The following is a 12000-nucleotide window of genomic DNA, read 5'->3' as shown; positions in this document are numbered from 1 at the left end:
GCAACGAAAAGAACAAACCCATTTAAAATTCCCAGAATATAGTAGTTTTTTATTCTCTATAATTGGACATAAGTGTCGCACTGTTACAGATAACAAAAAAGGGGGAAAATAAAAATAGAGGGCGAAGCAAAAGATATAAGCCAAAATCGTGGCATGATCTATGTTAGCAGCAATATGAATACACCCCCTGATTAACAACTCTTTTGTTTCTATTCATGGTCACATCACGAAGTATCGCAGTTCAATCACTAATTTGGCGCCTATTCAATGCATATTCAAAGCGGCTGCATGAACCAACCCTCATTTCCGTACTCATGTCACTCTCGGGGGCAGGATAATAATCTTCCCTCAGCTGCACGTCCCTGAGATTTGGTATCTTAAGGAAAAAATTCATGAAATGCTCATGAGCGGTACCGTGAATAAATAATTTTCTGAGTGTGTAACATTCTTGCAGCAAGCCTGCAGCTGGGAGGGAGAGACTCCTCTGGTTGACATCTTCATCTTGTGGTGGCCAGTAATCAAGCTCATCCAGACTCAAAGTGCCAATTCCGTTCAGGAAGAACCTTTCCCACAGGCTCAAATCCATCTGCCCAGACGGCGCAGTCAACGCGTAACCTCTTGTGTCACCACAATCCAGCTGCATCTTGGATAAATTAGGATAGCAAGCTAGAATGCTCAAGCCGAATTCAGTCTCGGACGGTTTCGGCTTGCCCCTGCAATCTCCTTCCACCCTTATCCTAATCTCCTCCAAGCTAGGGCAATCCTCCAACCCTGCCATTGGCAATGGCGATAGCATATCACCAACTCCAATCCAAAGCGAGAGATACTTCAGCTTGTCCCAGGTGGTTCCCCAGTAACCATTCCCATTGCTTTGCATTAGGGAATCATCAATCTCAACCTCCTCTGGTGGCGGCGAATAGCTGCATCTCTGCCTCTTATTCTGGCTTGTCCCTTCCGAATCCATGCTCGCAAAGTCATGACCAAAACACTGCTCGTCCTCCAACTTGTTGAGGTCGAAATTGAGCAAACTCTGGCCAAGGCCATCATCACTTTCCTTCATCCCGTTCCACACACAATCCACATGAAGCCTCTCAATGCGGTCTCTTATGGGCTCCAACGCCCTCAGTGCTGCGAAAGTCTCAAGGTTGAGGCAGCAAGAGACCTTCACATCAACCAAGGTCTTTCTTAGCAAACAAGTCAGAGTCCTCAACCCCTTCTCTGTGATCAGCTTGCAACCCTGCACATGGAACTTCACAAGCCTCGAACACCCTCTACCAATCTCAATCAAACCCATATCATTCAAATCGCCGCAGTTCGCAACACTCAGAGACTGCAATCCTTGACACAAAGCAACCCCATCAAGCTGCGACCCAATAGCCAAGCAAATCCCATGGAACTGCCTCAGCCCCAAAGTCCTCAACCTTGGGCACTTGGAATTCAACACTTCCAAAGCAAAACAACTCTCTCTTACATTTTTACAAACGTCTAGCACCAATTCTTCAAGTAATGGCAAACCCGAGAAAAACTCCACCATAGTCGCTCTGCTGATCCTAGCATCCTCGTCACTGAACCCTGAATCATTAGGATTCCCTCGCCGATTCGACAACGACGCGGTATCGCCCAGGTGAAGAAGCGTCAATTTGGGGCAATTAGAAGCTATGGCAGTTAGGGTTTCGTCACCGACGTAACCAAGGTACCTCGCATCGAACGTGCAAGCCAAGAGAAGGTGCTCTAGATTAGGGCACCACGCCGTGATCTGCTGAATTTCGTGCGATTTGAAACCTTCAGTGAAAGATGTCGTGAGCAGGTTGAGCCGCCGCATCGACGCGGCGGTTATGGGGTTTGCGGCGAGAACCGGAGGGAGGTCCTCCGGCCAATGGTAGAAGGAGGAGAGGTCGAGGGAGGTGAGTGACCGGCAACGGTGGAAGAGGTCAGCGAAGTCAGCACCCGGCTGCGATGCCGGCGGGCGCACGTGCCACCTGACAAGCTTCACGTGGCGGAGGTTAGGCCAAGGGATGAGGAGAAGGAGGTGAAGGGTCACAGGGGAGCGCGCGTAGAGCGTGAGTGAGGTCACGCGCGGGAACGCGTTCCGGAGCTCGATGGCTTGTTGCTGCGGGTCTGATTGGTGGCTGGTGGAGGCGGCGAAGAGTGCGTGTCCCCACGGCGAGACCAGGGAGAGGTCGAGGTCGGTGACGTAGCGGAAGCAGGTTGGGAGGATATGGAGGTCACGCGCGTTGCCTCGGAGCGTGAGGGAGGTGCGCGTGCGGCGTTCTAAGCAGCGGAAGCTCCGGCACACCAGCGACATCGCGTTGCGGGTGCGCGTGTCCGACACGGCGGAGAACACGTTCGTCAAGATCTCCGGCGGTAAGTGGGTCATCGTCGTTTCGCCGGTTCCGGCCATCAACACAGGTATTATTTTCCTCCTCTAAACTTGTGTTCTTTTGCCCCCGAACGGAGAGGAATTTTTGTGAAAATTGACGGAAAAAAAAAAGATTGGATTTTTAAGCTGTATGGGTTAATGGGGCGTGTTGGGTTCTGTTAAAATTCGAAAAATATTGGATTTTTAAGCTGAGTAGGTAATGGGTTTATGATTGTTAGTTTGTGGGTGGCTTTTCTGGCACTTACCCAAGATCCAAATCCAGAGAGAGAAAGGGCAAAGTGGGTGAGAGTGGATAGTAGTATATGGTAATGGTACACTATGTAGAAATATACAGGGTTGCTATTAATGGGTACTGGTGTGGTGTAGTTGGCTTTTGTCGGGGCATGGAGACCCACGTGATTACGATTCGTGTATGTGTATGTCTTTATATACTTCTACTCTTCCAGAGAGGTTGAGATTGAGGACGATGGAGGGTTCAGGGTTGGCTATGGCTATGCCGCTATGGGGATTTGGTTTGGTTTGGTTTGGTTCTCAGCTACTTCAATTTGAATGAAAGCCGCCCATCATCTTTTCTCCCATTTCCCCTTCTTCACAATCAATCAATCATCTGCAGAGGATGATGTGGATGCCTGATTGGCTAATTTCTCTTTCCATGGCGATCAATATAGACAGCAGGTTTAGAATTTAGAATAATGACCCCTTGTTTTGTCTCCTGCGTCTGTGTGAGAGATCTTCACTCATTTCATAAATAACTTAGTATTATTGAACTGAATACTGAACAAAAAAGTAAAAACTCTAGATAATGATCTAGAGTAATATTAATTAAATTTTGATATTTGGTTAATGGGATAATAATGAATTTAAGCACTCTGTCGAGCATTATTATAGTATCCAAATTTTGTGGTTGTTAGAGGCTCTGTCTATCAAGCTATTAGATTTTCAATAATGATATTTTTTCTTCTTATCAAACATCAAACATGATAATTCAATGTGGACTCAAGAATCTAATGCACAGGGAGAGTAATTTTGTTTTTTCGTGTAATAAAAACTTTAGCGGAGAAAGGATCGAAAATGTCAAAGTGGCGGGTTGTAAAATTCTTGTATACCCTAGCACTTATGTAGAGTGTAGACAACAAATTTTTTTTAAAACAATATTAAAAAATATGATTAAAGTTCATTTCAACAAAAAAAATAAAAAATAAAAATTTTATGTAAAAATAAAAAAATAAATTAGATACATATAAATCATAATAAAATTTAAATAAAAAAATCGTCAGATTTAGTATAAATTTTTTAAATTAATTAATTCATTTAAAATCATAATATGTAAACATTTTAAGAATTAAATTAAAATTCTAACTTCCATATCTCATATCATAAATGTTAGAAATAGTTTTTTATTTAAAAAATTTGGCTTTGTATTTCAGATTTTTTATTTTAATATTGAAGAGTGAATAGAGTTTTACGTTAATGTTATAAAAAATAGAATTTTACAGTGTTCTGAAGGAGCTGTTCTGTGCAAGCACAATACACAAAACACGTATTGCACTAACAATATACAATCTATATATTTATAATACGTAATCTGTATATTATAATTTAATATTAAAATAATACAATACATAATTTACGTATTATCTTTATAAATTAAAAAAAAATCTGATATAACAGTTCGCCCTCTATGAATTCGATTGCCCTCAAAATTTTGTAAAATACCATAACTTTCAATATTAAAAAATTACATCAATTCTTATCCAATATCTAAAAAAATAACATTTCCTATTTCAAATCAGTCTTACCTTCTATATACTTCCCACTTGTTATTCCTTCATAATTAATAACTCCGTATATGTATTGTTTTGTTATAAGTGTTTTAGAGACTTTCCTTGCTCTTTCATGTTCTCTTTTATCGGAGAGGAAGTAAGTAACACAAGTTTCTCTTGATGCTAAAGAAACTACTTGAGATATTATAAAAGATTTTGTTAACCAGAAGTGTTAGGTAAATAATGACTATTTTAAACAACATAAACAACCAAAAATCAAATAAAAATACACTACATTCTAATTTAATGCTATTAATTAAATTTATTCTTTTAACTTTTAATTCACATTATTTACACATTGTTCAAAAATATTAGTTACTTACTTTTTCTTAAAAGTATTCAAAAATGTTGTTGATTACCTATATTTTTTCTTAAAATTATTAATACATCAATTTATTAGACACTTGTAATTTTATTCCTTTAAAAAAATTTAATTTAATTCTTTAAAAAACACGTCTACAAAACCTTGATAGAATCATAGTAGCACTTTTCTTTATTTTTTTCCCCTTACATGAAAATTGCTATGAAGGAGAACTAGGTAGGAATGCTAGTAGTTGGAACTTGAACGGCATTTCTTCCCCGTCCCTTTTTCACAACAGTCATGGTAAATGTAGATTAAAATCAGCTATAAAAAATAATTATTCGTATAAAATATATATATATATATTAAAATGTACAATATAAAAAATAAATTAAATAATATATATTTATAAATATAATAATTAATTTAATTGTAAAAGAAATATTTTTATTTTCCGAAATAGTGGGTAACTCAGATCAAGAAGAGATAAGGAAAGAGACTAATAAAGCTCCACGGCTGGCACATGCTTTGTTTTATATATTAGTGTCGTATCTGGATAGTTCATTGTTTTATATCATGGTCAAGTTCATTGTTTCATTTCACCGTCACCACGGAAAGATGGAAAGAAATATTTCACAGATTCCATAAGATTGGACATGTTTTGGAAGGTTGAAAAATTACATTTACTTTAGTAGTTATTCATTTTTATATAATTCAAAACGTAACTATCTAAAAACATTAGTTCTTAAGTATGTTAGATTAAAAAAAAAAAGCTTTTATACGATAAAATTGTTATAAAAATGTGTGGGAAGATTATTTATATTATCTAATATTTAAAGTTAGTTTTGCAAAAAATATAACTACTTTGAAATATATAATTATAATTTCTATGGTTATAATCATTAGAAGTTCCAAAAAATAGCTATTGGTCAAGAAAAAATTAAAAAAATAGTTGTTTTTAATAATCCAAACAAGCTCTTAAAAGCGATACACCGAATAAAGTTACCATATATACCAGGACTTGAATTTATCCAGCTTATATACTCTGCCTATCTCTACTTGCTCTTTCTTTTAAGGGTAATGATTCATACACACTCTTTGGTTTGTTTTATAGATATTTTTTATTTGTAAAAGATGTTAATAACATATTTTACAAAGGTATAAGTGACATGAGGAGGGACCTCATTTTAGTCCATCGAACAATTTTAAAAGATCAATTTATCCTATTAAATCAAATAATTTTTACCAAGTTAGTCTGAGGGCTCCTAGCTCTCTGTCTTGTGAAAGTTAAACGATTTTTTTTTTGTCTTTTTGAAGCGTGAGTCTTGGATCCACTCCCATAACTTATTATTGATGGGAGATTGAACTAACTTCTAGATTGTCTATTAGAATAATAAGCGATTTTAATATCTATACCATGAAATTTTAAAGACGTTTTAATTAGTCTATCAATTGAGAGTCTATCCTTTTAAAAAAATATTTAATTAAGTGGACAAGAAAACAAGTTTCATATGAGACTTAAGATTTAAGAAATTAATTAATTAATGTAATTTTCGGGGATAGATTGATTATCATTGTGAAGTAAGTACTTTGTGATCTCTTACCAACAACGTTTAATAAATAAACGGCGGCGGTCCTAATAATTAAGCCGAGGTGCCATGATTGATTAATCATGATTTTTATCCTTCGGAAAGATATATAGCTTTGGAATATATTCGTCTAAGTTCTTTAAGGCCTTGAAGATTGGAATAAATGTCATATAGCTAGGGTAAACTCCTAGATTCTTGAATATTGATACTATACATTTTCATAAATTTAAAATTAAAAAAAATTACTTATAAACTTATCTAAACAAGTCTTTAGACTAAAACAAAAATTAAATTAAATTTATATATTATATTTAGTATAAAATATATAAAATTAAATTATATCTTAATATCTTATTTTATTTAAGATAAATATAAAAACTAAAATAAATAAAATTACTTAAATATTTTTATCGATTAAAAAAATAAAAAACAAAATAAAACATAATCCCTCATCATCATCAGAATTTGCCTCACTTTATTTCAAGCACTGAATACGGTTCTTTCCCTTCAAACTTAGCTTCGCTGCAATAATATTTTTAATCTCTTCTCATAATCAATGGTCTAAATTTAAACTCTAAAAAAGAAAGATTATGGAGATGGAGCATGTTTCGCTCCTCTTGTGTATCGTATTGTATTGCTGTGCAGAGATTTCTTATGTGTTGTTCACTTGTTCTAATTAGAGGTGGTGTTGCGGTGGTAAAGTGCCGGAGTGAACATTTAAATTCACGATCTTTAAATAAATAAAAAAAATTATATCACTTGAGTTATAGTTTGTTAGCAGATATAATTATATAAAAATGATATTGAAAAGGTGAAAATAATAGATGAAATAAAATAAAGAATTTTAAAATTAAATAAAAATATTTTAAAAAATATATTATTAAAATTTTATTTTTTTATTTTTAAAAATTTTAATTTTTTATATTTTTATTTTTAAAATATTAAAATTTTATATTTTAAGATTAAAATTATAATTTTAATATTTAATCATCAAATACAATATTCAATCCCAATCTCAAAAATAACAAAGTAGCCTAAAGTTGAATGATTTGTGAGTATTCAATCCCAATCTCAAAAATAACAAAGTAGCCTAAAGTTGAATGATTTGTGAGTATGCAAAATCCTACTAGTTCCTTGTTTGTGAGAATGTTTTATATTGCCCATCTAATTAAAATAACAATCAGGTTGTCATCCACAATAATATAAAAGCATATACAGAGTATCTTTATAGGTGTTGTAAAATAAATAAATAAAAAAAATAATAAATATAAAATAAAAATATAATTATATAACTCTAATAATAATATTCACCACAATTATTATCACAATATAATAAATATGATTAGTATATTTACTAATATTATAGTAAGATATATAAAGAGAGAGAATAAAATTAGTAATATGAAAGAGATAAGAAAGATTGTTATTGCTGTTATGTGTCTGTATGAATGTAAAACTACATTTCACTATTTATAGAGGTAGCATGATTTGCTTTTTCAACATTTCTTTAATGTCATTCACCATTGAAAAACTGAGCCACCTAAATATTAATGGACATCTAACTCAGCTCTCATACTTATCACAACATTCCCCCTTTAGATATCCATTTAGAATTATTGCCTCGTTAAAACCTTACTAAAGAAAACTCAATGGGAAAAAACTTTAGTGGAAGAAAAAGAGTACAATATCCTTTGTGATGGGGACTGCCTCATTAAAAACCTTGTCAAGAAAAATCGAATGAAAAAAAAAACCTGACCAAGGAAAAAAGAGTACAGTCTCCTCCTCTTGTCGACATCATTTAATGTCTTGAAATTGACGCATCCCAATCTCATGTACCAATCTTTTAAAGGATGATTTTGGGAGTGACTTTGTAAATAAATCTGCCAGATTGTCACTTGAGCGGATCTGTTGGATATCAATTGTCCCTTGATTTTGAAGATCATGAGTGAAGAAGAATTTGGGAGAAATATGCTTTGTTCTATCACCTTTGATGTATCCACCCTTACGTTGAGCAATGCATGTTGTATTATCTTCAAACAGGACAGTTGGAGCTATCTTATGATCAATCAGTCCACATGATGACAGAATATATTGGATCAGACTCCTGAGCCAAAAACACTCGCGACTAGCTTCATGTATCGCTAGTATTTCAGCATGATTAGAAGATGTTGCTACAATCGTATGTTTCGTGGACCTCCATGATATAGTTGTACCACCATATGTGAACAGGTATCCTGTTTGAAATCTCCCTTTATGTGGATCAGACAAATATCCTGCATCTGCATAGCCAACTAATTGTGACTTGGATCCATAGAGATAAAATAATCCCATATCAACTGCTCCTTGAAGATATCGAAAGATTTGCTTGATTCCACTCCAATGTCTTCTGGTTGGAGAGGAACTATACCTTGCTAGTAAATTCACCGCGAATGATATATCAGGTCGTATATTATTAGCAAGATACATTAGTGATGGCACTAAGATATGATACTTTAGGATCAAGGATATCTTCATTTTCTTCCTTAGGACGGAATTGATCATTTTCCACATCCAAAGATCTTACGATCATTGGGGTACTTAATGAATGTGACTTATCCATATAAAATATCTTCAAGATCTTCTCTGTATATGTTGTTTGATGAATAAAGATCCCATTTTTTATATGCTCGATCTGCAGGTTGAGACAAAATTTAGTCCTTCCAAGATCTTTCATCTCAAACTCTTCTTTTAGAGATTTTATAATTGTTGGAATCTCTTCAGAAGTCCTAATGATATTTAAATCATCAACGTATACAGCAATTATAATGAATCCAGATGCAAATTTCTTTATGAAAACACATGGACAGATATCATCATTTTTGAATCCATTTTTAGCCAAATACCCAGTAAGACGATTATACCACATTCGTCTAGATTGCTTTAAACCGTATAAATATCTTTGCAATTTGACTGAGTATAGCCCCTGTGAATATTCATTAGATGGTTTAGATATCTTTAGTCTTTTAGGGACTTTCATATAGATATCACGATCTAATGAGCCGTATAAGTAGGCTGTTATCACATCCATTAAATGCATATGTAGGTTATGATATGCAAATAAACTGACCAAATAACGTAATGTTATCGCATCCACTACAGGAGAATACGTTTCTTCATAATCTATACCAGGTCTTTGTGAAAAACCTTGTGTCACAAGTCGGACTTTGCAGCGCACAACTTCAATTTTCTCATTTTGTTTTCTCACAAATACCCATCAGTATCCAACAGGTGTTACATCTTCAGGTGTACGGACTACAGATTCAAAGACCTCACGTTTTGCAAGTGAGTCTAATTTAGCCTTCATGGCTTCTTCCTACTTTGGCCAATCATTTTTTTGTCGATATTCTTCGACTGATCTTGGCTCAAGATCCATACTTTCATGCATGATATTTAATGCCACATTATATGCAAATATTTCATTGACAATTGTCTTATTTCGATCCCATTTCTCTCCTGTAAAGACATAATTTATTAAGATTTCGTCATTTTCACAATTTTCAGGTACCTGAACGTCTTCTGGCGTTAAAACTATATCAGAATTTTGGACAACTGTAGGTGTCTTTACTATGTCTTTTTCGACAGGAATAATATTTACTTCTTTTCGCTTTCGAAGATTTTTGTCTTTGGAACCAACAGTCCTGCCACGCTTCTTGCGTATATTTGCTTCGGTGGTAATTTGTCCAACTGGGACATCAATTCAAATTGGGACATTTTTCGTTGGTATATAAGATTTGGTTATCCTCTTAGTATTGAAAAATGCATCAGGCAATTCATTTGCTATTCTTTGCAAATGTATAATCTTTTGAATTTCTAGTTCACATTGGCCTGATCGAGGATCTAAATGCATCAATGATAATGCATTCCAATTAAGTTCCTTTTAAGAAAATTTTTGGAAAAGTTGATTCATCAAAATGACAATCCGCAAACCGGGTTTTAAATATATCTCCAGTTTATATTTTAAGATACCTCACTATAGAGGGAGAATCATATCCAACATATATTCCCAATTTTCTTTGTCCCATTTTTGTATGATTAGGTAGTGCAATGGGAACATATATCGCATATCTGAATATTCTTAAATGGGAAACATTTGGCTGCTGGCCAAAAGCTAATTGCATAGGAGAGAACTGATGGTAACTCGTTGGCCTCAAACGAATAAGTGCTGCGGCATGTAAAATAGCATGCCCCAAACCGAGGTTGGGAGATTTGTTCTCATCAGTAAGGGTCTAACAATTAATTGGAGACGTTTAATAAGTGATTCTGCTAACCCATTTTGTGTGTGAACATGAGCTACTGGATGTTCAAGACTTATTCCATTAGCCATACAATAAGCATCAAAGGCTTGGGAAGTAAATTCACCAGCATTATCAAGACGAATTGCTTTGATTTTATTCTCTAGATATTGTGCTTTTAATAAAATAATTTGAGCCAGTAATCTCGCAAACACCAGATTGCGAGAAGACAATAAGCACACATGTGACCATCTCGAAGATGCGTCTATCAGGACCATAAAATATCTAAAAGATCCAGATAGTGGATGAATAGGTCCACATGTGACCATCTCGAATATGCGTCTATCAGGACCATAAAATATTTAAAAGATCCAGATGGTGGATGAATAGGTCCACATATATCACCTTGAACCCTTTTTAAGAATTCAGGGGATTCAAATCTAATATTTACTGGTGATGGCCTTAAAATTAACTTCACTTGAGAACATGTAGCACAACAAAATTCACTAGATTTAAGAATCTTCTGGTTCTTTAGTGAATGTCCGTGAGAGTTTTCAATAATTCTCCGTATCATAGTTGTTTCCAGATGACCCAATCGATCATGCCAAGTTATGAATTCATTTGCGCTAGTAAACTTCTGGTTTACAATGGTATGTGATTCAATTGCACTAATTTTGGTATAATATAATCCAGATGAAAGTGAAGGTAACTTTTCTAATATAACATTTTTATCTGAATCATGAGTTGTGATATATAAGTACTCATGATTTCCGTCATTCGTAGTCTCAATATAATATCCATTTCGGCGAATATCTTTAAAACTCAACAAGTTTCTTATAGACTTGGTAGACAATAGTGCATTATTTATTATGAATTTTGTTCCTCTGGGAAACAAAACTATAGCTCTTTCGGAGCCTTCAATCATATTGCCTAAGCCAATAATAGTATTAACATATTCTTCTTTTGGCACAAGATGGGTAAAATATATATTACTTTTGAGAATGGTGTGCGACCTTGTACTATCCGCAAGGCAAACATCTTCACTATATGTTCTTGCCATTCTCTTCAAAGACAAATAATAATAAAATGAGTAGTATGCACAGTTAAATTGAATACTTGATCGGAATTACTTTTCTAAAAAATACAGTACATAAAAATAATGTCATATACTAAAATTTTATTTTAAAACTTGACACATTTAATGATTTCAAAATTCATAAACATTAATATTTCATTATTTATATACATAATATTTGAAACTTAAATACATAGAAAATAAAACTTAACAATAACTTCTTTACATTATTTATTTACATGGATACTTAACAATCCCACATATTAAACTATTCCATCATTGATCAAATGACCAATATTTTCTTCAGGATCTTCAAAGAAATCAGATACATCATAATGAGTGGTGAAATTTTCAGCATCATTTGAAACAAAATTCGTTTCCTTTCCTTTGTCGTCCTTTTTCAAAGATGCTTGATAAAGATCGACTAAGTGTCTTGGTGTACGACAGGTACGCGACCAATGACCCTTTCCACCACAACGAAAATACTTATCCTCTGTTGATTTATTTTTTCCAATATTTCTTTCTTTATCCCACTTCTGGTGAAATCCTCTCTTTTGAACA

At 34.2% G+C, this 12000-nt stretch overlaps 1 protein-coding gene across 1 annotated transcript; it reads right to left on the bottom strand.

The window, feature by feature from the left end:
- Nucleotides 1-28: 28 nt before the first annotated feature.
- On the bottom strand, nucleotides 29-3604 carry LOC112707202 (F-box protein MAX2 homolog A). Its single transcript, XM_025758845.3, has one exon. It carries the CDS (start codon nucleotides 2399-2401, stop codon nucleotides 242-244), a length of 2160 nt encoding a protein of 719 aa, XP_025614630.1. The 5' UTR covers nucleotides 2402-3604; the 3' UTR covers nucleotides 29-241.
- Between the last annotated feature and the right edge of the window lie 8396 nt (nucleotides 3605-12000).

Source organism: Arachis hypogaea, chromosome 8 (assembly GCF_003086295.3).
Source record: "Arachis hypogaea cultivar Tifrunner chromosome 8, arahy.Tifrunner.gnm2.J5K5, whole genome shotgun sequence".
In the NCBI taxonomy this organism is placed as follows: Eukaryota; Viridiplantae; Streptophyta; class Magnoliopsida; order Fabales; family Fabaceae; genus Arachis; species Arachis hypogaea.
This window is presented reverse-complemented; position numbering and strand designations above follow the sequence as displayed.